The 26799-nt window shown below is 46.0% G+C and overlaps 2 protein-coding genes across 10 annotated transcripts in view; one reads left to right on the top strand and one right to left on the bottom strand.

Annotated features, from left to right (window-relative positions):
- Positions 1-26799, top strand: part of PTPN5 (protein tyrosine phosphatase non-receptor type 5) — a 159924-nt gene that overhangs the window by 110967 nt on the left and 22158 nt on the right. For 8 of the 9 annotated variants that reach the window (XR_006168107.1, XR_006168102.1, XR_006168108.1 and 5 more), the window contains 4 exons: positions 11389-11450; positions 11548-11788; positions 13092-13262; positions 23015-23162. The gene's annotated coding sequence lies outside the window, so the exon portion shown is untranslated. Of the gene's footprint in view, positions 1-11388; positions 11451-11547; positions 11789-13091; positions 13263-23014; positions 23163-23836; positions 24366-26799 lie in introns of those variants that run through there. The other variant, XR_006168104.1, reaches the window with a different exon arrangement.
- On the bottom strand, positions 4721-26730 carry TMEM86A (transmembrane protein 86A). The gene is made up of 3 exons (XM_042814336.1): positions 26657-26730; positions 10638-10902; positions 4721-6516 (listed from the first exon to the last, which is right to left on the bottom strand). The coding sequence occupies exons 1-3, from the start codon at positions 26675-26677 to the stop codon at positions 6089-6091; spliced, it is 714 nt and encodes a 237-aa protein (XP_042670270.1). The 5' UTR covers positions 26678-26730; the 3' UTR covers positions 4721-6088.

Here is a 26799-nt window from a genome sequence, read left to right as displayed (position 1 = left end):
CAGACCAGTCACTCCTGTGGTCTCAGCAAGGCAGAACTACTGCTTACCCAATGGCATCTGTGTTCTTGTTTTGGTTTCTGGTTTGTTTGTTGTTGTTTTTGTTGTTGTTGTTATTGGTTGATTGGGTTGGTTCCTTTCTTTTCAAATGTATTCTTCTTTAATAGTTCCTGCTGGCCTGGCCCTGCCCACGCAGTAGGCCTGGAACAAGATGTCCCTGCTGAATTGGGAATGAGATTTGGTCCAGCAGAAGCCTACAAGAGTGATGTCTAAGCCCATGTGCTTGTACTGACTTGGTGCTCTCATGCAATGGGCTGGATTTGATTTCTTGATTTTTGGCTGTCAGGAAAAGATTTCTTCTGTTTCCTGACGTTGTCTGTCCCCACGTGGGACCAGTCGTTGCTCCCACTGCAATCTTGGCAGCTTGGTCCCTGCATCCCTCTGACATGAGATTGACTGTGGGAGTCCGCAGTGGGCCTTATGCTTCAGCCTTCCTTTTGAGCCTCATACCACTCCAGTGGCTCATCCTACAGCAGCATAGTGTCATCACAAAAAACAGTACAAGCCACAGAAATTTTGGCATTCCTGCCAACTGGCCACCTTCTTTAATTTGTGATCTATCTAGAGTCATATATTTTTATTTTTTACAATAAGAGCAAAAATAAAATAACATTAAGAACATTTCCTCCAAACTAAGAAAACTAAAATCCATCATATGCTGTAAAGAAACAATGAAAATTTGCATTGTGTTTGCTTCTGAGTTCATATTAAGATAAGATTTTACTGCAGCTGCTTCAAAATTATGGTCCATTTCACATGTACACAGTTCACATTCCTGGGTAACATCTCACTTCCATTTGTGTTATACAGCAACTAGTGCTACCAGAACCAAGTCATTTCTAGCTGTAGTCCAGATCTGAATCCAGTGAACTGTGGCATTTTTATAGTCATTGAGTACATGGTGATGGTTTAGAGCTGTATTTTTAGATGTCTTTTTGTTCTGGGCCCTCGGATTGATGGCACAAGTGCTTCCTTCACTATAGAACCTGCTACTACTTTGTTTCAGGTTAAAAGGAAATAATTCAAGGAGGATGTGTCGACCTTATTGATTCTATCAAGGCCTTCCCTCTCTGCTGATATTAAAGCCAGTAAACTTAGAATCACAGTATTAAACATCCCTTTTTAAGTTGTATCCTGAAACCTAGCTGACCTTCTGCAGGTTGAACGTTAAACAGAGTGACTTCGTTTTCTGTTCCAGTCTTTTCAACAGCCATTGCAGTCTGTAAGAGCACTATGTTTTGGCTGGATTAGATTCATTCTAGCTAACAGATAGGGTTCAGACTGGATTGCAAAATCTGGATGCACAATTCACATCTAAGAATTTGGTTGAGGCTTTTAGATAAACTAAAATCCATTTGCAAAACTGAGATTAGAGTTCAGATTTTTAAGCTAAAACCTCCACAGAGTTCAAGTGTAGCTGAGCCTATCCTGTTTGACGGTATGAATAAATATGTTTCATTTGCTTTCAGCCTAATGCAAATCAAAAAGGCAGTAACACATTCCATGCTTCTGCAGATGCCTAGAAGTATTTTTATCACTACAGTACATTAATATTTGAGACATATAGCACTTTACATCTTCTGAGTGCTGTATAAGCATTAATCCTTACAGCATCTTTGTGAGGTAGGTAAGTGCTAATACCACAATTTTCAAAATGGGATGAGAACAGACACACAGGTCCTGGTCCTGACTGTTACAACCTGGCAGAGTGCTGGCCTTCCTACACTCATGCCTACTTACATCAGATGAGGATCTGGCTGCAAAAAAAACTGTGACTTACCCAAGGCCACAACAGCAGCAAGCATGGATGAAAGGCAGGAGAACGACCTGTGAGGAACATGATTATGCTACCGTTGAGTAAAAAGTCCATTTGTATACAGAACCCAAGCAGTGAGGACAAGGCACCTGCCACTAAGCTTTGCACTTGCTGTTTGTGTTGATCTGCTTCTTCCAGACCAGCTCTCAGCATTAGCATGGCAGTAAGATGAAATCTTACAGGTGTCAGCGTCAAACTATGGCACAAAAAAACTTGGAAGAATCACTAAGTAGAATCTGCAAAGTTTGTCTCGGGAGTTCTAAATATGTATATAGAAATAAATCTATTCTCTGCATGATTACAGTATGAAAGTTCAGCAATCTACTTAAAAGCTAGAGTAATTCTTAAAACAATCAGTCTTACAGTTGCCTCAGTGTGAAGGAGTAAGAAGACAAGTATTAAGCATGTGTATGTAGGCAGCAGAAGAGTAAAGCTGTTTATATCCTCTGGCTTTGTTCTCCTCAACCTGCCATTTCTAAAATAGCTTCACCCTGTTGACATCAGTGTAACTTTCACAGCCCAATACGTTATTAGCATTTAAAACCCATTGCAATAGGAATGCTTCTTCAGCTTCAGTGGGTGTTTTGTGTGAGCAAGGACAAAGGAGGATCTACCACCAGGAAGAGAAGTTCAGCTGAAATGTATTTTCCATATATCCAATTAAAGACCTAAAGATAACTATGATTTAATACAAGAGAACAAGAGTAATTGTACCATGTGCATAGCCTCAAGCAGCTTTAGATGGGAACTGCAGAGGAACCTTTGAGAACAGCATTGTGTAAAGAAACACCTCAGAACTTAAGCCCTGGAGCTGATACTATTGGGGCCACCAGGCATGCTGCACCACTGGGGTGCTTCACTCCCTCTGTAGTGTCCCTGGGGTGAAGAGTGGGTGTTTCTTAAACACTGCACTCCTGATAAGAAGAATGGCTCAATGCAGTTTTACAGTGCAGAGACGCACAAACGACAGGCAGTGTCACAGACAATCATGTGCTTCCCACTTTCTGTTTGTTCCCTTTCATAATGAAGACCGCCTTTGCTTGGGTTAAGAGAAGAGTTTTAATCCCAAGAAAAGGTATTCAGCAGAATGCAAGCAACTGTTTAGTGTTTCTCAGGGTTTCAGAAACTCTGAAAACTGTGTCAAATGAGTGTCCTCATTTGGCCTCAGATGGGCCCTTCCTAGCAGGAAGGATACCTTCCAGGAAAATGGTCTCGTTCAAGTAATAAGGATGAAAAGTAGAGAATGCAAAGCAGGAGAGAGATTTTGGAGATTAAGAGCCTTTGCTGGCTCTTAGTCAGGCAGGACTCTTCTATGCTTTGTAAGCTGAGGGCTCTACCTCATGTTCCTGGGCAAGCCAATGCTGATGCTTCAAAGGCTGCATCCCAGCCAGCCACTGACGTAAGGGGACAACAGCCCACTTGGGTGACACGTGTTTCTGCCATCCTAATTAAAGCCATCCACACACCTCTGTATCCAGAAACTGCACTTCTGACAGCCAGAGAAGAAGAGAGAGCAGGTCTCCAACTTACACTTAAAAGGTCCTTTTTTGCAAGTGTACAGTGCCTGAAAGTGGAGCAGGATGGCAAAGAAAGCCAAGAAGAAGAAACATGCAGAAATGCAAATCAGCTGTCTTCAGTAAACTGAAGATTGCTCGTTTTTAAAGAGAAAGAAAGAGATAATGGTTCGGATTGAAATTCTAACTTTTAAATCAAAGAATCACAGAATGGCTGAGGTTGGAAGAGACTGCTTGAGGTCATCTGGGAAGCTCAGGGTGCAGGGAGTTTCTCTGAAGAACTGCCAGAATAAGGATTGAGTGTACTGAACTGACCCAGACTGAAACATGCTCTGATGTGCTGGAAGAATGGTGGGGTTCACCCCAAATGCTTACATTTCCTCTTGGCAGTCTTTTGCAGAAAGCAATTTGCAAGCAGTTAAGCTTAGTAACAGCAGCTGATATCTGCAAAGAGCTACACTGCAGGGTTCAAGCTGCGGCCAGGAGATAAGCAATGCTGATGAATGAAGATGTTTTATGGTTCTAAATTCCCTTAGCAGTTTACTCCAGGCAGACCCCAGCACACTGGTGAATGAATACTGACAGTATTACACAACAGCATTAAAGGGAAGAGATTAAACCGGACTGTGCTATTTAGAATTCTTTCCCTCTCAACAACGCAGCTGACCTTTCTGATCTCTCTGAAAAGCAGTAGATGATTCCATGGGGTCAGGATGGTTAACCTAGATTTTTGTAATACTGGTTGCATTGGCGCAGATGCACCAACTGTGGGGAGGCAATGCCTGTTCTACACCCAGTCCCAACACAGAAGGCTGGAGAGGAACAGGAGAGCCACTTAACACCTCTCAGCACCAACAGAAAAGCTAAGGATGTTTCCTCAGCTGCCCCTGACCCCAGCTGCCCTCCTTGGAAAGGGGAATTCCTGCTCTGTTGATGGTGCCAGGGACTCAGTGACAGGCTTTTGCCTGGAATGTTCTGAGCATGCGAGGTATGGCGACCGTGGTGGTTTTCAACCCACGAGGACAATCTGGAAGCTGCCCCTCCTGTTCACTCTGCCATACAAAAGTATGCAAGGGTTTATTAGGACCTGCATGGATTTGGGTCATCCCTTTTTGGCCACAGGTTGAAGATGTGCAGGAACCCTTAGAAACTTCCTTTGCAGCTGAATGAGCTTGTTGTGTCTTTAAAACAACTAGGAGAACATCTCCACCCATAGTAACAACCTTAGAATGGTCAGAGGGAAAGAGCAGGTTGGAGAGAGATTCAAATGGAAATGTAGCTTGCTGTCAGATGTCCTAAATAAGAGGAGAAAATAAAATCAGTCGTATTTAGGAAAAAAAAAAAAAAACAACAAAACAGGGCAACGTCTTTCTCATCTTTTTAAGAGAGTGAAGTCAGAAGTAATCTTGCTTCAGCAGATGGGCAGAAAAACCAAGAAAAGAATTTGGGTCAGAATTAAACAGGCTTTCCCGCTTTCCTGCTGTGAGTTCAAGAAGGAAGCAGCAGGCACTTTGAACACAGAGAACTGTGCTTTTCAGGATGCTCTGCTAAAAAAGGGGTCTCCAAACACAAGTGCTGCAAAGCTGAACGTCTGCCACCAGCTGGCAAAACATGACAACGATCTACAGTCAAAATCAGGGCCCCGACTAACCAGTTCAGACATGGGAAATGCTCACACGTTCAGAAAAGGCGCTGCAAGCAGCAGGACAGGAAAGTTTCATGAGTATATGGAATGTTATTTGTTAGAATACTGAGAAAGAAAGCTGTAAATGCTAGATTCCTATCTGCTGTTCCACAGACAAATAGGACACACGTTAGTAACATACACCCTCCAACTCCTGCTACAGAAACCAAAGATCCTTGTGTGCCCATGCTGTCACTGATGGCTGCTGACACTGTGTGATTGTACAAATGTAGCAGAGGAGAATGCACTGGTTTGTCTACCTGGATGACCCTAAAAGCCCACCAAGCTACAATTTCTGCTGCACGTGGCAATGCTGGCAGCTGTCCATAGACTTGCTCTAGAGCTTTGATCAGCAGCTATCGAGGCATACAAGCACTTCATCTCTGTGTACCTCATGCTGGGCTCTCTGCTCGGTGTTTGGCTCTCATTCAGGTTCTGCTAGGGGCTGCCCAACATGCTGCTGTTGACTCCAAAGCTCAGCTCTCATCTGAATGTGATGTTTTTACTATAGCTACAGGCTTCCTTTCAGCAGAGGCTCAAATAGCTCCAGTTTGTGTATTGAATTTGTAATGCACAAGAACAGGCTAACTTAAACACTGGTTAAACTCATTTTTACCTATGGCTTTAGCAGAGTCTGTGCATGTCTGCCTACAATTGAAAGCAAGCCTCCTAGCACAGTGTGTGGCCAAACTTGTCCATTGCACCTCCTATTCCCAGACATTCAGCATCAGTTTCAAGACTAACAAATAAAGTGCAGTAGTACAGCACTTCCAAGGTGGAAAAACTGGATGAGCAGCTACTGCAGGAACAATCTTAAGCCTTCTGACATGGACTCCACACTGAAGTAAGCTATATTCAGAGAAAGCCATTGAAAATAAAGCCCTAAGGGTAATGCTTCAAAGAAGCAAAATCAACATCACCAATATGCCTAGAGAAATGGAGATCTCTCTCAGGGGTGAATGCAGCTACAGCACCTGAGATATAACCCATACTGTTCACAGACTGTCGGCACTCCACCTAGCTCCTCTTTTTGAAGTCCTCTTCATCTCTGCTCTCTACAGCTGACAGTGCAATAAGCATTTGAGCTGCATAGTAAGTAGCCATGATGATAACACGCGAGTAGGGTACGGGAAAGCAGAACTTGTTAACTGCGATGGTCAGATCTGACACCATGAAAAGCATTGCTCCAATGCAGGCCGAGAGCTTGGTCCACGTCCAGAGGTCATTGCACAGCTGCATGCCAGCGACCGCTCGCCAGCCCATGAAGCCAATCAAGGCGATGTAGACAGCTACCAGGTAGGTGAATGGGCCCGAGAGGTAGGAGTACAGGAAGGCATAACAGGAGCTGGAAATGAGGCCCATCATCAAGCCGGCTTTCAGGTCCAAAGGCTTCATGCCAAAGGCTGAGGAGTACAGGATGTGTGTGATGGCGAACATCAGCAGACCTGGAAAGAGGCATTGACAGTGACTGCAGTCAGTAGCAAAAGAAAACATGGATACATTGGATTTGAAATATACAGAAGCTACTCCAGGTATAGATGTCCTTGTTGTGTTACAACCCTCATTTGATTTAATCAGACACCCCACTGAGCACTTGGGACCATTTTAATATAAAAAAGTTTGCACAGATCGACTTTAGCACCAGGTTCCTGCCCTAAGAAAGAGTCTCAGTACTTCTACAGCTGCAGCTGAGAACGACTCTGTTGTGATGCACAACTTTTTGCCAAGAGGCCAGGTAAGCCCAAGCTGCTGCAGAAAGAACAAAGCCTGTTTCTCAGATGATTCCTTTACTGCTTTGGACAGAAAGGTGAGGGCAAGGCAGAGCAAAGATAATCTCCTCTAATTATCTATCATCTGAACCATTTCACTCCTAGGTCAAATGGAACAGGAACGTTGGAATCAGAGCCATGTCAGAACAAAATGTGATAAGATAGTGATTCTTCTCAATCTAGATAGAAAATCTAACCATAGTTAGCCCCAAACCCAAAAGAACTCAGGGACTGCATCTGGCTTTTACTCCATTTCTGCTCATAGCTAGGAGAAACCTAAGCAGCTGACATTTCAGGGACTACACCAATAAGATCTGCCAACAGTGTTGAGGCTATTTGCAAGATTCATATGAACCTTAGCTGGAATCAATCAGTGAAAATAAAATGCTGGCTTCCCTTTGAAGTGCAACACACCTGAGAAAACCCACATGGAAGGTACCACCCTTGTGTTAATCACTTGCCACTAACCCATTTGACAAAAAATGTCACCATGTTTTGGTAGTAGCCATGTTGTTGGCTACTACTTGCACATAGTAGGCCCCAAACCCATGTTCGTTGCAGCTAAAGGCTGTTCTACTTTTCCTGGGCAGGGTTAATTACAGTGCCTGAATGTTTTCATGCAGCTTTAATGTACAGAATGGAGAAAATGATCTGGGAAGCTAAGACCTGCAGCAGGACACCTGTTTGCATTTCAAAGCCCAGTGCTGTGGTACAAAGGGGAACTGCTAAATCCCGCTGCTGGCAGACATCTCCTCATCCCAGTACTTTCTGAGGCAGATAAAAGGAGAAGCATCTCCCAGCCTTTGGGATCAACATCCACTCAGCCATCATGGCATGAGAGGGGAACACACAGGAGGGAGGGGGCTAGTGGGGATTTAGTCTGCAAGGGGAGGAAATGGAGAGTGGGAAGGAGAAGGAATTGCAAAGAAGGGCAACAAAAAGTTGATATTTCAGAGGTTTCATGAGTGCAGCACTGAGAGAGGAGGGATTTAGGATGAGAAATGTTTGTAATGCAGGAAAGGTTAGAGCCATGGAGTGCTCAGGAGGGGAAGGTTACTTTGTCCTAGCTATGAGGAGTGATTTCTCCTTCAGTGGCATTGTGTAGAAAGTGCTGGAATGGGGAACTGAAGAATGAGTTGTCCTTCATGTAGGCAGCCAGCAGCAAGGCAGAGGAGGACAAGATACAGCAGCCAAGCAGAAGCCCAGAAAGGCAGGAGGAGTTCTGTGATATATGGTGAGGTCACAAGAGAGTCAGCTCTGAGGTTTGCTCATTCAGCGCTCATAAATAAAGCCAAGAACCAGGGAAACCTGTCAGAGATGTGCACGGAGCAGGGTGCAATTTGCTTGCATTTCTCAGCCTTTGGCTCAGCCCTCCAGTCTCACCAGGCAGATCAGCCTTTTCTATCTATCATCTGCTTCCTTCCGCTCTCTGCCTTATTCTGGGCCAGTTAGATGGAATCACAGAGCCCAGGTTTCCTTCCCACTTCCCCTGCCCTGGAGTTTCTGCTCAGGCTGGCAATGAGTCCTTTCTGTTAGCCTCCATCTTCTCTACTGAATGCATAATTGTTTCTGTGCTCCCATTATCAAAGGACATGGGTGTTAACACTGTGAAGTATCTTCCACATGCAGGAAGACACCAGTCAGAAAATAGCTTGCTATTTGTAGACTGAAACAGCAAAAATGAAAAGTGAAGTGCACCAGGAGTAGGTTCCCAGGCTCTCACCTCCCTGTAAAATAATGAACAAATGTCTTTTTATAAACTCATTGTCTCAAAAGCTATTCAACTCAACTCAGATCTCAACCTTTTTTTCTGCCTGAAAGCCATAGAAATTGAAGAGAAAGTACATTATTCTCTAGCAATTCCTTTTATACCCCTGAAATTTGAAATTCCCACAAGGGTTGATGTCAAAAGTTTGAATGTTGTCAGTTGTCAACAACAGCAGCTTGCTGTGTTTAGGAGAAAATACGTTCTGCAGGAAAGGATAAGTGGGGTGGTGCACTTTATTTGCTGACAGCTGAAATGCAAGTGTTAACACTTCACTACAGAAGGCAGTAGCTCATATTAGTACAGACTGAGGCAGACAAGAGAAAGCCAGAGATCCAGGCTGAGGTTCTTAAAATGCTCCAAGAGAGCTAAGCAAGCATTCTCATTAAGTCAAGAAGAAAAATCAGTCAAAACCCACAAATTGGGTAAAAATTCCAACTGATTTGCAGATTAAAACACTTGAACTCAATACTGAATTGCTGTGACAGGTTAGCCTTCCTCTATCATTAAATCAAAGAAGACTCAGAGATATCCCAACTACGTGGGAATGGGGAACTTATGCACAGCCCATGTACAGAAACGGTCACGGTGAGAATCAGGTCTTGAATGTTTTCCAAGCCACAGCTCAAGAAGCAATGACAGGAGGCAAAACAGAAGCATGGGCAGCTGGGCAAGGGTAACTTATGCCGAGCCGTGCATTCCTGTTAAGAGGAGGCCTGTCAGTGGGAACGCCAACACTCAGCACAGTGCGGATGGCAACCCAGAGATAGTTGGAGCTTCTCAGCAACATGCCCACAGTTCAGCCAAACAGATCCAGTCCCCAGGGCCTAATCTACACCCCACCAAAATCTTTAGAGTTTTTACAGGAAGTTTTAATAAGATTTGGATAAACCCTTGGGAAGCAGGATTAAAACCAGATTCAAAGCGTTTGGCTTTTCATATCTAGCATTTCACATACTTTCCTCTCATAAAGAAAGCAGAGCTTGTGGGAATTCCAGAATAGAACTAAATACTGACTTCATACAAGGAGTAAAAAATAAGCCTTTGACGTTCATAGAAGACAGAAAAGTTCCCCCATCTCATCACGTTTTCCAGTGGGACAGTCAGCAGCTAGCTAATGGTGGGTGTTAAATGAGATCCCTCTGCTAGTGAAGTTGACTTCACAAACACCACTGATGCAGTGAAGTGAAGGACTTAAATGCTGCTGATTTCTTATGACAGTCTAAGGCCATGTCAAGTGTTGCTGCAGGCAGACTCAATGTGGCTTTAGATCATTAATCTAAGCCATTATCTTCTAGTTTGCAAAACAGTGAAATAAAATAAGTTTGTTTTGCTCTGAGACATGTAGATCTTTCTGTAGAGATGACAGGGTGTCATGGTAGGGTTTGCCCTTGATTCCCCATAATTTACATGTCTTGCAAAACCAGCTCCCATGTTTTTACAACAGGCTGCATGATTCATGCTCATGAACCTGAAAATAGGACAAGATTTCTAATGATTTGCTCTCTGACATCCATTTAAACACTTCCCCCTGGCTGTGGGCTTGTCTTCTGCAACTTAAGGATCCTCTCTACCTTCTGTCCACTGAGGGCCTTGGCATCGTGTGTCTTACTTCTGCATCCTTGCGGAGGAGGACCGACAGATCTCCCCGCAGAGAGACAGGAGGTAGATACTTCCTGCAGCTTCATGGGAGATGCTGAGTGCTGTGAGTCTCCTCCTCTTCCCGGGACATTCTGCCCATTCCACTTTCCCAGCTCCAGCCAGATGAGACACTGCAAACACGTGCCAAGGAACCAAACCTGTCTTAATGACCTCTCTGACTTCAGGACACCTCAAGAGAAGCTCAGGAGTCTCATCCATGATATGACTCCTCTAACTGCAATGGATCTTACTCTAGGGATGACTGTCTCACACTACGAGGCATTTAAGCTGTACATGAGCAAACAAAACGTGTGGCAAGGAACTCACTATTAAATAAACAGACTAACAGCTGGGCACTGTGGTAACCCTTCAGGACTCACACCGTACTCACCATGAATGAAGTAGCCCTGCTCCTGCCAGATGAGGAAGGCATCTCCCACTGCTGAGAATATCAGTCCTGCTAGGATGCGGCTGGCGCTCCGATGTGCCACTAAAAAATTAATTCCATGAGCCAGAAGGAAAACCCACAGGCAGAAGATGGGCAAACATTTGATGAGGGCACTGAACCAGGAAGGGCTGGAAGTTGGCAGCCAGAGGACAAAATAGACACAAGTTGCTTTAAAGAAGGGCACAAGTTTGGGGCCTTCACTCTTCACCTACAGAAACAAACATTGAAAAAAGAGAAATCAACAGAACCATCAGAAGCATCAATAGACTGACCTGCAACCGTCTCCTCTGCTCTGAAAGCTTTTCTTTCTTAGTCAGCTAGCAGCATTTCTACCCCAGAAAAAGGCTGCTTGAACTTAATTGTCATCTTCAACCTAGATCTTTGTAAACCTCTTCTGAAAACACTTCTTGGCTGCCAGAAAGGAGATGGAGGGAATTTTAGATACTTTTTATCAATCCTATTTAAAACATTTAGTCAAACCCTATTAGTGGTCTTTGTACCTCTCTTGTGTTTAGACTAACCCCTTTTATACATAGCTTTTCCTGTAGCTGAGAATATCCTGCACTCCTCAGGAGTACCACAGCAGCAAGCAAGCCAAATAAAAGCACTAATGTATTCCCTCTTGTTTAGCTAGCTGCAGATCACCTTGAGGATACAAACTCTCTTCTAATCCATTCTCTCTCCTGCCCTGTAGGCTCATGCCTGGAGCTTGCTATCACCATGTGACTTCAAAACCCACCACATCAAACCTCCAAGGTGAGGATATCACTTCCTTAGCTGACTAATATAACAGCATCAATCACATGTTGCTTTGTCCAAGCATTACACTAATAATACACTGTCCATATTGCAGGAAATGCTTTGACTCAAGGGTCTGTTGCATAAGTACAGACAGAAAAATGCAGCATGAGCACTGGGCTACTCACAGCAAAGCCACAGCAGAGATGGGATAGAGAGCTATACAGTCTGCAGGCTGGGCATGCTCTTACCATACACTCGTCTGGGACCATTCAGAACAGCTATAAGATAAATATTGTGTTCAGAGTCCCTCCTGTGGCACTTCTGCATTTCAGTGCAGATGTGGACAACCTCAGGTGAGAAACAAAGCTACTATTTTATTTTCTCCTGTGGCTAATGGTTAAAGCAAGGAGCAAAAGAAGAGACAGTGACTGTCTGGTGCACCCACAGTGTTGATAGCTATGTCCAGGGAAGTCTGCAACTAAAGCAGTGCAAACTCCAGAGAACCTCTTCAAGCACACTCAATCTTCTCATTTCCTTAGTGAAGCAAGATTTAGCCACTTAGTATCACAGCAGCTTCCCACTACTCATGGCCAAAAGATGTGAAGGCTTTACACAGTGAAAGAGGACTTGGGGAAAAATTTGGAGGGATCAGAGCCGAGTTCACACTGCAAAAGTCCATTGAAAACTGAACATCCATGTGTGCAATGCTGCAGTTCCTTATTTCAAGCAAGGATCCCATGCTCCAGAAACGTGAAAAAGAATTGCTGGTCTATTTTTTTTTCCCAAATCACTCGGCCCTACTTCTGCTTCCCGTACTGTGGAACATCCTTGCTGTGACAAAAAAAACAATACTCGTCTTCATTCAGCGTAGCATGTTTTGGTGCAGACACCTGGAATGCCTGGAGGCTATGGAGCAAATATCTCCACGCTGACAGTGCTCAGTTAATAAAGCATATAGTCATCAAAATTCAGGAGGTTTTACAGCCATAAGCAAAGGGAATAGAGTGAAATTGGAAGACAGGCAGAAGCAGTGGAGGGCATCTTTACATATGGTATCTAAAAGGGAGTGCAATCTCCCTTTAGACGTATAGCAAGACTATAAATAAAGGGCATCCCAAGAAGACAGAGCTTTCAAAATCATTCTCACACCCAATGGAAAGTTCCACAGCATATCAGCAGTTTCTTCACAGTAAGGTATTTCATTGTTCCTGCATACATTATTCATAGGCTATTGCCAACACAATTTTTAAACGCTCCATTAAACAACCGGGCTACACAATTCACACACAAAAGGACATCAGAAAGCCGCTAAGTTTCTTGTATTACATCGTGAGTCCTCCACTTATGTTGTCTAAATTAGTCACCATTCACCTCCCCTTGTCTGGATTTCTTGGAAGAACTGTGGCAGCAATAACTGGAGTAGAAATAAAAGTCACAAAATCCCACATAGTCCCACAGCACTGGCTGCACTAGGAACTAGCGAGTTACATGGGGGGGAGTGGAGCCACACTTCCTCCTCCTCTTTTGAAGTGATGCATCACATTGTCCTCCGCCACCTCCAAAGCTGCTGCCTGGCTCCAGCTCTGTCCTCTCCCCGTCTGTAAAACTCTCTTGTTAAACACATAGTTGCTCACATTCTCTCTCTCACAATTGCAGAGATGGTAGCACTCCGGCAGGATCCCCACCTCTGTCCTGCCAGCCATGAAGGATTTCCACTACACCATAACGAGCCTGAGACCTTCAGGATGGACAACTAACTGCTTCCAAAGACAGAAACGATTTGCAGCATCCACAGTGCTGCAGGTCCCTGTAGCAGTCTCAGCTAAGGTAAGTAATATCTTTTATCTGTGAAGACAGAAGTCTGTGCTGAAAAGTGTCGTTCAAGTTCAGCCTTGTTTGCAAATCACAGCAGCACCTTAGAAGCATACAGGAGAATATTTGGGTTAATAAACGCAGGAAGTTTCATTTAATACCCCATCTTAAAATAAAAACACCTGCAGTTTGAGCAGTTACCATTACAATCAAGCTTACCCTCCCCTGTGTGCACACATGATGAGACAGGTTTTAATTACATTTGTCATTTTCCCCAGGAACCTTGCCTTACTGAACGTGAGATCTGCAGTTGTGCAGAAAGGCTATGTTTGCTTCGTAACCTTGAAATTATCTTTTTCTACTATCTGAATTTGAATTTTCCAAGCCCAACCAGCATTATTTTAAAATAAGTGTTTGCATTATTTCCACCCTAGGAACAACTGAGTAATTCTTCAGGCATAAGGGGTGAGATTCCAGTCTCAGTTTCTTGCCCGTAACTCTGGAATTTAGGAGTTAGAGTCCTCACATAAGAAAAACCTCATAGACCTAGAAGGCATCTCATCATTAACTCTTTATTCCCTTGCACCTTTTCTACAAATATACTTCAAATGAGTTATTTCAGAACATGCCCTTGCCTATCACTCTGTGCTCAGCTGAGCTCCTATGCTGGCTCTGACCAAAAGGAGAGCTGCATGAAGGACACTTCACAGAGACAGAGGTTCCCATGGAGCTGAGATCCAGGCACCCATCCTGCTGGGATGGTGTGGCATCAGATATGTTTGGGAGAAACATTGCAAGAAAGGCTAAAGCAACAGAAGGATGAGGCTGGGGGATTTCCCTCTGTTTGGACAGGTGGCTAGGACCTAGGTAGAGAAGGTGGGACAACTTGCCATCCAGAGGACAAGTCATGGCTGGTATTGGGACACGGTGTACCAACATGAGTGGAGGCTGTGGCTTGAGGAAAGCCAAACACATAATCCATGACTGAACTTGCCTGTACCTTAGGGAAGGAAATACTGCTTGGCTGAATGGGTAAATTGCAGCAAACCAACCATCTCCTTTGCACTTGTGTCTCAAAGACAGAACTTGAGATGTTGCTGTGCCATAGCATTGGAAAATGAAGGATTTGCTGCAGGTGACAAGATCTTTGCTAATGTATGACTTTTTTATGGCTTTAAGCTGGGTTTTGCCATTTTACTAAAATGCCTATTGAATTTTATTCTTATTTCTTTTCTTTTTCCCCTGCTCATTCACTCTAGCTGACACACAGTACAGAAAACATCTTGAACATATTACAAAACGTTTGCAAGCTCAGAATTTTAAACTGAGCATAATTCAGGGCATTTTTTCATCTCCTATGTTTACCAAGTCATTTAGAGTCTTTAAAAAAATAGTTCAAGTTGCTGTAAAGACACTATGTCTGTATTTGTGGAATTCCAATGGAAATATGCATATTTATTAAATTATCTGCATTCAGACAGAGCCAGTGAAACCCTCCAGAGCTTAGAGAGACCATGGGGAAGTTGTGTCCTGCCTCTCACCAAGAGATGTACACCCATGATCTTTAAACAGAACCTGGTACTGACACACAGAGCTCCTTGGAGGCTCATAGCTTGGATACCCCCTCCCTGCTAGGGATTCGTAGGTGTACAGTATTCCTTTTTGTTTTGTCTGCTCTTGTTCTGCTCCAGCTTGGAATATTGCTCATTTCCTTGTTGTTGTTGTTGTTCAGCAGTGACAGATGATGCTATCACACAAGTACTCCAACCACGCTGTGGTTTGGTATTGGTGTAAGACTTCTTGAGAGGTTAGGCTTGCCCAGGAGGAAACACAGCTACAGGAGGAGAAGTAATGCAGGGCAGTGAAGACCTGGAAAAGGTACCCAATGCACAAAATATATGCTGGACCTAGCATGCAGAAATAACCAAAAGCTTCATACAACAGCCCTTAAGCTATATCCTCAAATTAGTTATTGATGACTAGCCAAGAGCCCAGAGGCTGCTAATGACCCCGGGAAGCAGCATGGGATATCAAGGACTGTTTTTCTTTTCACAATTCCCCTAAATCAGCCCACACAGAAAATGAGCATGCAACCTCATCTGCACAACAGCTGTGTGCCAGCTTGCTATGGGGCTACGGTTCACACCCATCAGGTTGTAAAATGCTGTTTTCCACAAGAAATGTTTTAAAAATAAAAGCCCAGCTATTCCACTGAGCAACACTTGAGCACAACTGTGCACGCTGGCCAAAAAAAGCTCGGCTGCTGTCCTCCACCCATTCCTCCCATCAGCCTTGGCTGCTTGAGTATAGTTTCGTGTATCAGTGGCTGAGCTCTTTCTCCTGGCTTTTGGCATCATTCACTGTGGATCCTACCTTGGTTCTGCCTTACTGTGACAATAGCTCCCACCCAAGTTGTGCACCAGTAAGTATTTGTGTGGCTTTCTTGCCATGTATCATGATGCCACTGCTTGTTTTTCTCATTACCTAGCAAATATGGCTCTTTACAAGGCACTGAAAATCCTCTGCTGTTCAAGCCATGGAGGAGTGGACCACTTCAGACCTGCTTCAGCCTGGAGATGGACCACAATTAGGACATGCAACAGACTTGTCCTCTGCAGATCAACTGGGAATCAACATGATTCTCCATCAGGCTATGCATACAAAAAAAAACTATCTTATGTGTAATCAAAATGAGTAGACTCTAAGGTGAGAAGCCCACATGTTAACAAGCCAGTTTTCCCCAATTTTCACTACTCATCAGCTTTTGCTAAACTAAGAACAAACACAGCAGTGCTGAGCAGCTCCTGGCCACAAACTCAGGAAGAGTCACCAACCTCCTGGCCTTGCTGCACTTCCATCCTTTCTCAGATGGTGCAACATCAAACCTTCTGCATAGGTGCATGCTGAAACCATTATAAATGAGAGATTTTTTTAATGCAGGGGGTCAGATGTATGTGCAATAGGAAGTCTGAGCTGCTGGGTATTGGCACCATTTACATCATCCCTTTCCAAGGCAAACGTCAGGGCCCTCACTGGGCCACAGAGCAAAGGCTGGAAGCCACTTGGGATGCTCAGCTCTGCATCCCTCCTGCATGGATCGCAGAGGTACGAGAAGAGAAGGTTGAGATTAAAAAGGGCCAGCCAGCCAGCACTTCGTATTCCACGGATTGCTGAAACATTAAGGCTGGCTGGGATGGCCCCAGGTAGGTGAGAGCACAGTGCTCTCCCTCCAACTCTGCTCTCCCACAGGCGCAAATCAGCTCCTGGGGAGTCACTTGCCTTTCATCAGGGAAGGAGTTGGCTTGTACATGTCCCAAGCTACTCCTGAATGAAATTCCAAGAAAAAGTGTTTGTTTACAGAGTGACAGAGTTACTAAACCAGCCAATCAACCTGCCTGAAGTATTGTGTTAGTGCAACATACTTGTGCAAGCCAAGTATTAATAAGAGGGCTTACGTTTCTGTTGGATGTGCCATGAGTCAAGCATCCCATGCAGATGGCTCCTAAACAAACTCACTGTGCTGCAGGAAATTCAAAGTGATTGATAAACCCTTCTCCCCTCAGGTGGAGACAAGACTTATATAATGCCTAATAAATCCCCCAGGAGAAGGTGGTCTGTAATTCACCTTTGGGAGGTTTGTATGTGCGGATAATGGACTGTTTGGCTCCACTGGGCTCACGCCATGCCCTGGCCAGGCCCTGCAGCATTTTATTGCGGCTGCCCCTCAGCACTTAGGGCCTCTGTTTCTCTGACAGGGTGGTGCAGTCACACTCTTCTTGTGCTTGGCTGTCCAGCCAGACCAGTTTGCAAGTAGTCAAAAAAACAGGTTTTGTCTGACAGGAGATGCTCTGTTCAGCACAAGCCAGAAGTAGCTAGCAGGGGTCGGCCTGAAAGCTTCCTGCCCCAAAGGGATAGTCCTCCCAGCTCAGCCATTTGCAGCAGGGGCAGTGGGACCAAGGCAGCCACTCCACCCAGGGAAAAAGCAGTCTCTTCAGCCTCTCCTGCAAAGCAGAGCTGATATTCTGGCTTGTCTCATACCTTCCTGCACTCCAGCAGCCTGTACCATCCTCATCCCCATGGCTCAACTGCATCGCACCCCACCTTAAGCAAAGGAAGCTCCAGCCACAACTTGGCTGCACAATTGAGAGCTAGAAGTACCCTCTCTTCTTTATCTTTCTTTCCTTTTTTTTTTTTTTTTTTTTCAAAGAACAAGCTGTGGCTACTTGCCATAAAAATACAATTAAAATTTTGGCACAGGCCCTCACAGTCCTTGGGTGGTGAATTCAGATATATTACTGCACAAGTTCTTGGCACTGGAAGAGTCGCCCTTTGGTGAGAGACACAGGATAGCAGGCAGCGGGTGAGGATTAATCAAACTGGCATCTAAAAAGGGCACCTCTGTGGGGCTGAGCTGCCCCACACGCAGCTGCATGCAGAAATGAGAACTGCAATAAAAAGTTTCATTTCCAAGCCAAGATCCTGCCTGACTTGCAGTCACATCAAAATTCAGCCTAATCACCAGATTAACCCAGGAATGGAAACCTGTTGGTATTGAGAATAAAACCTTCCATACAACGCTTTTTCCCCCCAGTGCAGTGAGAAGGGAGCCAATGTGGAGCAGCAGTCTGGTCCCCCAGCAGTTTGCCAGCACCTCTGCCCGGCAGTGGGGCAACATTTGCTTCCAGCATCAGCCTCTCAGGGCAGACTGCAGGTCAGTGCCTGCGGGCAGCAGTACAGCGGGGGCACTGCAGGGCCACCCAGCTGCATGGCAGCACACCAGCATGCAGCACAGGATGTTTTGCATCAAGCCGGCTGGCAAGCATGTGAGCAAGGCTCACCATGTCCCAGGAGTGCTGGCATGTGAGACTGCAAGCATAGCTCTCGATGTCTCTTTCCCAATGAGCGCTCTCCAGGTAGGATTTCTTCGCTTTAGGCTGCTGTCTGTCCCTAGCACAGGGCACTGCTCAAGTTTGCTCTATCCAATGCTTTACTTTGGCTGTGTTGTGATGGGAGTAGGCTATAGAAGACTGCACAAGGCACATAACCTATGAAGGATATTCAAATAAATGGCTTGAGAAGGTAAAAGAGATGAGGAGTTCTAGACAAGCTTTATGGTGTTTTCCAGAGGACAGGAAAAGGGCTACAACCATGAGTCCTTATCTAGCTGCCAGGGAGGGGGGACCCACAGGGCCAGGAAGAGCTGGCAGGCAGCCTTCTCTCCTGCCCCTTCCCAAGGCAGGGCAGGATACACCCAACTGCCACTCACACAGAAACAGCAATGCCCACGTGCATGCAATACAAGGACAACAGCAGCTCCACCTTGTCTTCAATTCTTTAATGAAGAAATTAAAAGATGCTGGATGCTGAGCAGTTGCACTGGCCATGTTCACCAGACTGCTTTCAAGGTCAGTTTGGCTCAGCACCAAATGTGAACCAGGAGCTCTCGGATATTGTAGCCCTGTGCTGTCACACCTACACCTTAGAAAAAGCATCTGCAGACACTTGCAAAATAGTGAGGAGGAAAGCCTCAAAAAGGAAAATGGAATCTCGCTTTCAACAAACTCCTACAGGAAGATTTACACAGGGAACAGTCCCATAGCAGCCTACAGCAGGGGCAGATGGTTCCAGGGCCAAGGAAATCCTCCTCACTGTGTTAGGGCATTGCCTGTGCCGCACAGTGCACCAGGAGAATGGAATCACTACAACAGCCAGACCACATAGTCACAGGGGTGTCTGCTCCAAGGAGCCCTCAAGATGCTGAAGCCTCTCTTTAGCAGATGCCAACTCATAAGATGAAAATATAGACAAACACACTTCACCCTGAACTTAAAGCTTGGCTCAGATACACACGTTTTTGTTAGGACTTGTTTTATTTGGGTTAGTTTTGCTTTTCTCCGTTACCAAGCATCATCTGTTCTGTCTGCTGGGCTGGCACAGGATCACAAGCAGGGCTATTTTAACAAACTTTGTTTAATCAGAAGTAGAAATGATTGACTCCCATCTGTAGCCATCCTACAGCTGTCAGCAGTTCTGGAGATTGCTTTTGGAGTGCAGTCAGCAATGTACCACCGCCAGTGACCAACAGAATCACCAGTCAGTTCAGATGTCTCTGCAGGGGCCAAGAGAGCTGTCACAGACCCATGCTTTCAGGGCAGCCCATTGGCTCTCAGAAATGAAAACAAAACAAAACAAAAAAAAAAGGCATTTGCCTGCCAGCATCTTATCTCAGAGCAAGGCTTGCTTTTCCCTCCTGGAATTCCAGATCTTCCCTTTTGTGCAACAGAAAGCAAGCCCCTCTAAGCGTTTCCTTCACTGCCACGCTCACAAAAGAAACCCTTGCAGACACTTCAAAAGCCGAGCCATAATGGATCTGTCTTTTCTCCTCGCCCATCGGAGCTGCAGTGCTGTCACTGCAGGGGCACACACCCTTCCTGGGTACATGAGGTCAGGTGGGGCTGCATCCCCAGCACTGCTGGGACCTTGATGCATGGCCATGAAGCTACACGGAGCTTCAGCACACAGCCAGCTCACTGGGCAGCCCTCAGGATGGGGCAGGGCAGTTATTTGGCTTCTCACTAAAATCCAGATATTTCTTCTGTGTATTATCCACAAGTCATCTAATCATAGAATGGCCTAGGTTGAAAAGGACCACAACGATCACCTAGTTTCAACCCCCCTTGCCACGGGCAGGGACATCCTGGGGGTGTTTCCCAGGCAGAAATCTGGCGAATACAGCAGTGCTGTGCTGAGAAATCCAGGAGAGATAGCTCAGCCTGTCTTGTGCCTAGTGCAAAACTGAATGAAATGCTCCACGTGTGTAACATGTCCTGAGGGCTGAACGCTTGTGAAACGTTGTTAAAATTAGAAGGGAAAACAACAGTATATTTAGAGAGTTGCCACCCTGTTACCTGATTAAAAGCTGGTAGCCCTCCTGTTTTGTAACCGGACCAATACGTTTTAAGAGAATGGAGGATGTAAGGTCAAAGTATGACAGTGGGGTCACAGATTTTAATTCCAATATCTGTTCTCATGCCAAGACGTGACCTGGACAAGCCAGTATCAGATACAGATTACACGAAGATTAATTGGACTTTCCTGCCCAGTTTCAACAGGAAGGGGCAGCCAGGGTTGCAGATGCAAGCACCAACCTACACTATCACTAACCCACACACTCCCAGGATTCACACTAATGTATTAAGGGTTTCACTTGCAAAACATATACAAATGCAGACCATGCTCACAAATTACCATGCACTTGCATACCAGGGTAATGCCCTTTACACTGAAGGAGGAGTTCCATGCTTGCATGAGCCAATAAATAACCTGGAAAACTTCAGAAGCATCAGTTAAATAAGTGTGGTCACACTCCTTTTATATCAGGGTTGCAAGGAAAAGCCATGCAACAGGCTTAGTCTCTTGCAGCAGAACACAAGCCAGCTCTGACTAAGGCCACAACAAAACCAGAAGACAGGAGCTGTGGGTTCAGGCTCTCAGCCAGCACAAGCCCACTTCTGCTGAAACCATAGCAGACACAGTGACTCATAAGGCTGAGGATCTGCCCCATGTGTCTAGCACGTGCTGAAAAATGTGCAGCTGGCTTAGCTTCAAACCTACCCTCAATCTGAAGCAGTAACACAATCAGAGACTACTTGCTGCTAATGTAAATGGACTTATTTTGATACAGAATCGTAAATTCAATGCCTGATACTAACTGGTGCCATGTTGGTCTCCAAGATGTTATCTGATGAGGGGCAATAAACAAAAGCCCAACAAAAAGTCTGAAGGCTATTTCAGTAACATGGCTTACCTAATTTCCTCGCTCTTAAAAGTACATGTGCTGCAATAACTTAACTTAAATAAGCTAACTTTTGGGAAAAAGTGTAGCCTGCTGGCAAAAACCAGGTGTTTTCATTAGCTCACCACTAGGTGAACCAAAACAGCCACCACCCTCGTTTGCAGGCAGATTAGCACCTGCAAGTTTAAAACCAATACAAGCAACACAAGTTCCACTTACCCAGAGAGCAACTGCATCCTGTGCAAGGGTGGATCAGTCTGCAGCATAAGCCCTGAGCTCTCTGCAGATGTCTGAAATCCATCCCACAGCAGTATGCTTGGCATGGATCCATAAATCATGCCAGGCAGGAAGGCTCCCGCACAGCCCACCCACCACCTCTCAGCTCTGGGGGCATGCAGTCCTCTCCTAGACTCAGCTTTCTGCTCCTTGTTACCTGGATTCCCACTCACATTCAGCATTACTTGGAGGGAAGCTCCACACTGACACGTTTGTCATACAAAAACCTGCCATTGGCCCATTAGCTCAAATGCTATTTAGATGATAGTGGTATAAGCAATGAATATAGGAAGGGCACAAGACACAGTAACCGTCTCCTTCATTTTGGGCACGCTGCAGTAAGCAAAATCTCCATCGTAATCACAAATCTACTGGTCATTTGTGTGATATGAAGGGCAGTGAAAAAACGAAGTGCTAATATAATATCCACATCAGCCTCCGCAGGGGAAGGGAATTACAGAACTGATCATCTTCTCATAGCTCAAAAGTTTCCACATGGTGCCAGATGCCAATTTTTTCCTCAGAGCCTCATTTCACTGGAGTTATTGGTTCCTCAGTATTACATAGCCACCCACAGAGAAAGATAACTTTGGCTCTTCCGTTACACTGGGTGTGTTCTGGATGGAGATACTTGAAAAGAGAATGACAGAAATCCATCTCTGTCCATTAAGAGGAATTATGTATAAGTACAGGCTTCTGAACCAGACCCATAACCTTAATACACAAAGCACACTTGGAACAACAGCCGCGTGCGACTCGAGCGATACACTCGAGTTAATGAAGCCTCTAATCTACAGCACCGCCTGCAGCAGGCATCAGCTCTAGCTGCTTAATGCAGCCACAGAGGGACTGGGAAAAGCATGAGACAAGTCCGCACTTTGTAGCTCTGCTTTCACTACAACAGCAAAGGATGAGAATGGCAGTGCCAGAATGCCCAAGCTCAGCCTTAAAAAATAAAGAAATCATGGTACAGTACTACACCTGGACACTTACTTGCCTAAATCAGCACAGGTTGTCCAGCCAAAGCTTTAAGGCTCTTCCTGAAAGGAGTGACTGACAGAAATGCTGCTAGGATCCTGCTAAGCTTACCTGAGGTGATGCCTCCCTCCCCTTATTTCAGTGAGTTCAGAGAGATCTCATCTACAACTCATTCAAATTGGCTTGGTTTTTATACAAGCACCGTATTTTCATAATCATCACTGTGGTATGTAAATGTGCATGTTTGCAAGCCTCCTGTGTAATAAAATTCCACTTCATGATGTATTTTAGTAACTGGAAAATTATAATGAAAGCAACAATGCTGGGTATAAGCAAAGAGAACAATTAAAATAAACCCCTCTACCATTATAGTTAGTTCTTAGATGGCTGCTAATACTTTATTCCTTTGTGCAGAATTAACACATTCTCTGCTTCAGAAGAAAAGGTTCAAATAGTTTGAGGTGGAATATGGTTTTTTTCAGTTTGAGGATCATGGAGCATACCTTCTAACAGCAAACCTTTAAAACTATGCTTACACCTTCTAGTGCTGCAATTGTGCATAGCACGCAGAGTCCTTAGGCAGCATGGTTTATGTCAGGTTTCTATATTCAACTGGATCCACCCCATATCCAGCCATATCCTGTACTTGTTACTTTCATATCGTATATTTCTCTCTTTTTCTTAGCCCAGTTTTTGTAAATGACTTTCTTGTTCCCAGACAGTGACTCCCTGCTTCTACCCAAGGGTGATGAAGGCTGTTCCCAGCAGGGCACCTTGCAGGAGAAGGCACCAAGGCCTCAACTTGCTTGATGCAGCCAAAGCAACGCCTTCTTCTCCAGTCCAGCAGTCTCCATCTAAAGATGCAAGTATGTCAGAGAATGAAAGGGAAGGGATGGGGACTGTTCATATATGGCTTCTGGGCAAAATCAAACAGGGCTGTGCTAGACCAAGTAAGAACTAGGTATGGAGAGAGCGTGTTAAAGGAATGAGAGCATCACTTAATGTCTTTATATGTCCCATTCCATTTCTCCAAGGTGATGTGTGAAGCCCTATGCTTAGTTTAGCTAACTTCATTTAAGGGGAAAGGAGTGTCTCTCTGAACCCATAGCATCACATAAGTGCCGGAGTAGCTGCACATCTCCAGGCTCGCCTGCTCTGCATCTGCAACCCCTGCGTAGTCATGGAACCTGCTGGAGAGAGGTCCTTAGGGCAAGGAAATCTCCCACAGCTTAATGCTAACAACTGCTTACCCACTAAGGAGAAAAAAAATCTAGAACAAAAATTACTAATGAGGCAGCCTGAGGAAGAACTTTTATTAAGATAGGACCAGTGATGAGTGAACAAGAAGAGAATTAAACCTCACATATCTATAATGCAATTGTGCTGCTTGCTAAAACTGCCCTCCAACCTCAAGCTTTCAGCCCACTCAATTTTAGGCAGAAAAAAAAGCAGCTTCTAATCAGAGGAATATCAGCCATAACAATTTTTAAGCAGGATGCTCCTGCTTGCCTAGCAGAATAAGCAGAAGTTTTCCTCCAAGGTGACTTCCAACCAGAGCAAGCACTGTTCACCAGCTGGAGCAGGACCGGCAGATATGCATATTTTCACTGCCACAGCCCAACTCTGTCCTCTCTGGACTCCAGCACCACCAGGACCCTGAAACACTACCCTGCTGAGTACCTGGCACCATACTTTAAAAGGTGTTTGAGCCACAGACTTCTGTATTTGTGGGCACATTTCCCCCTTGGAATACCTGCATTGTGCAGCAACAGAGATGACAGCTCTGCACAATGCTGCAGACATGCCAAACCCCCAGGGCCATGATGCACACCTGGCAGCCAGCACTAACAAGCAGTCCTACCCGCCGTATCTCTCAGCCTCCTCTCTGTGGTTCATACCTCCATGCATGATTTCTTCCAGCTATCGGCTGTGCAGCAGACCTGGAACTCAGTGTTTTAAGTAAACCGTCATGTTTCTTGCAAGAGGGTCTTAGTGGGGGTGATGCAGGAGATCAGGTTGTGCCTAAGTAGTCCAAGCCATCTGCTGTAGTTATGCACAAAGGCTTTGAAAACTGGAAAGAAAACCATGTCACTTTTGGCTATGTTCTTCTAGTATCTTCCCTGTTCAGGCTGATGCTGCAGAACACTGGGAGAGAACACACGCTGTAGACAAATCAATTCACCTGGCTAATTTGATTATGCCATGGGTGCTGCCCCTTAGACAGTGCCCCTATCAGGAACAGCAGAGATAGTCACACTGTCTCCAAACACCTGATCTACCAATGCAGCAAAAGGCAGGGCAGCACAGATAAGACCTGGGCCCCAAGGATAGCACCTCACTGTGGCCAGACTGACTGCCCACTGCTGTTCTCTTCAGCACCCAACTGGCTGAAGAAAGTCCATCAGCTCTACAGCCCACGCTCAGTCCTTCTCATCCCATACGCAGCTCCACTTGCAGCTGTGCAGCGGCCATGCCATGCTCCCAGGCAGCACAGAACACTGTTCCAACCTGCCCATTGAGGCTGCAGCACAGCCAACGCCAGAGCCATCCCGCAGCTCCTTCAGGAGAAGAGCTATGTGAAAATGCACCAAAGGCAGTGTGCAAAGCACTGCTCCTTAACACACTGAAGGATGTCAGCTCTGTGCTGCGATCTCTCTGGAGGATCAGACCAGCGCCTGCCAAAGCCCTCCCACATCTATAGCTGTGATAAACAGCTGCAGCTCCGGTCACAGCTCCTGGTGTCATCATCTCTCCAGCAATCTGCAGCCTCACACCTGCGTTAGCTGCCTTTGGTGAAGCAAAGGGTCGGTATGTCAGAGATGAAGCCAGAGCAGAAGCATGTGTTGTTACATGACAAAAGATCAAGTAAAGAAAAGACTGTTTCCATGTGCCACCCTGAGTTACCTTCTGGTAGAGGTAAAGCCTTCTTTAATTACAGCCTTCCCAGTGCATACTCATGTGGTAATCACTTGCCCTTTGCTGCAAGACCACCCCGATTAACCAGCCCTGAGAGCCAAGGACTGTCACCTTTCAATCACAAAACGAACTGCCAGATTTTAGCCATTCCAGCATTGTCCCAGGGAAAGATTTCATTTCTGCAGTACAAGTACACAACTCACTGTAACCAAAGCATTACTTAGATGAATTTAGCACAGCAGCACTAAGAGACCAGGCCTCTTCAGTTCTTTCTGAAAAGCACAAGGAAAAAATAAGTCATTTGGCCTTAAAATAGTGTAATTTACAGGCTACTTCCCTCTGTCTCTAAAGATAAAAGTCATCCCTAAGCTGCTGATGAACTTACCAGGTACATGGTAATGACTGGGGGAAAATTCATCTGAGCAATCAGACAATGCGAGCTGTTGTGCAGCACTGGCAAAGGAATTTAAAAGTTTTGAACCTTGGCTCTGAGAGTTAAAGACAGGGGGAAAACCGGACCGCTACCTTTCTATCTATGAGATAAAACATGGAAGGGTGGCGGGGATCTGGACAGCCAGCAACCACAACTTTTCACATCAGGATGATGACAGTCACACAAGGACACGGGATACCGACATAGGTGTTTGGTGCTGAGGGGAAAGCACTGCCAGGCGACTCTACTGACAGACAGCTCTTCTTACCGCACCTGCTGCTGTTGCTGCATTCAGCCAAATCCCTTGCTTTCTAGAAACAGGAGCATGCAAAGCAGCGTGTGACAGCACAGCTTCTCTGCCGTTCTACTGAGCGCTTTGTCTTCTTCCAGCATCCCCTCCACCCGCGGGGTCGGGACTCGGTACCACACGTCCTCCACGAAGGACAGCATCAAGCTGCTGCTCACTGCCTGTTACGGCACTAATTAAGCTTCACTGACTCCCCGTGGGACAGGCAGGTGACACCATCCCCGCCTCACCTCCGCTGCTCCCGGGGCAGACCCGAGCAGACGGCAAAGCAGCGTCCGGATCCGCGTGCAGCGCCGGCCGAGCCGCCAGCTGAGCACGTCCGGGCGGGAGGGGGAGAAGGCACGGCGGGCACGGGGCTCCATGGGAGCCCGGGGCAGCGGCCACAAGGAACGCAGCCAGGCCTCGGGGCAGGTGGGCGAGCCCAGGAGGACGTAAACATCAGCGCTCCGAGCAGATACATCGCACACAACGCAGATCTGCCGTACAGATGTTTACAAAAATAACAGCAGGAAGAGGTGAGAAGCCGCCGGAGCCGCGCCGCCAGAACACAGCCGCGGCGGGGAGCAGCTCTGCGGGCAGCGGGTATGGGGGCAGCCGCGGGGGAGGGGTCGGAGGCAGACGGCCGTGCGAGTGCTCGGGTCCCGCTTCCCCCGCCCGCCCGCCCGCCCGCCCGCCCGCCGGCCGGCCGCACGGTCCGCACTCACCACGGTGACGGGGGACACCATATCGGCGGCGGGGCGCGTCCTGCCGAGCCGTGCCGAGCCGTGCCGTGCCGCCGGCCCTGTCGCTCCCCGCACGCCTGCCGGGCTGTTTTTTTAGACAACCGTGACGTCAGCGGAGGGGGGGC

The sequence above is a fragment of the Centrocercus urophasianus genome, unplaced genomic scaffold (genome assembly GCF_019232065.1).
Source record: "Centrocercus urophasianus isolate 14NV4802_14NV808 unplaced genomic scaffold, USGS_Curo_1.0 seq_14, whole genome shotgun sequence".
Taxonomy (NCBI): Eukaryota; Metazoa; Chordata; class Aves; order Galliformes; family Phasianidae; genus Centrocercus; species Centrocercus urophasianus.
Note: the sequence above shows the minus strand (reverse complement) of the source record. Positions and strands in the feature narration are given on the sequence as shown.

Excerpts from the sequence above, each read along its gene's own strand:
- TMEM86A (XM_042814336.1), bottom strand. The coding sequence starts at position 26,677 with ATGGTGTCCCCCGTCACCGTG. Across the intron at positions 10,903-26,656 it reads TGGTGTCCCCCGTCACCGTG|GTGAAGAGTGAAGGCCCCAA; the intron begins GTGAGTGCGGAC and ends TTGTTTCTGTAG. Across the intron at positions 6,517-10,637 it reads GCAGGGCTACTTCATTCATG|GTCTGCTGATGTTCGCCATC; the intron begins GTGAGTACGGTG and ends GCCTCTTTCCAG.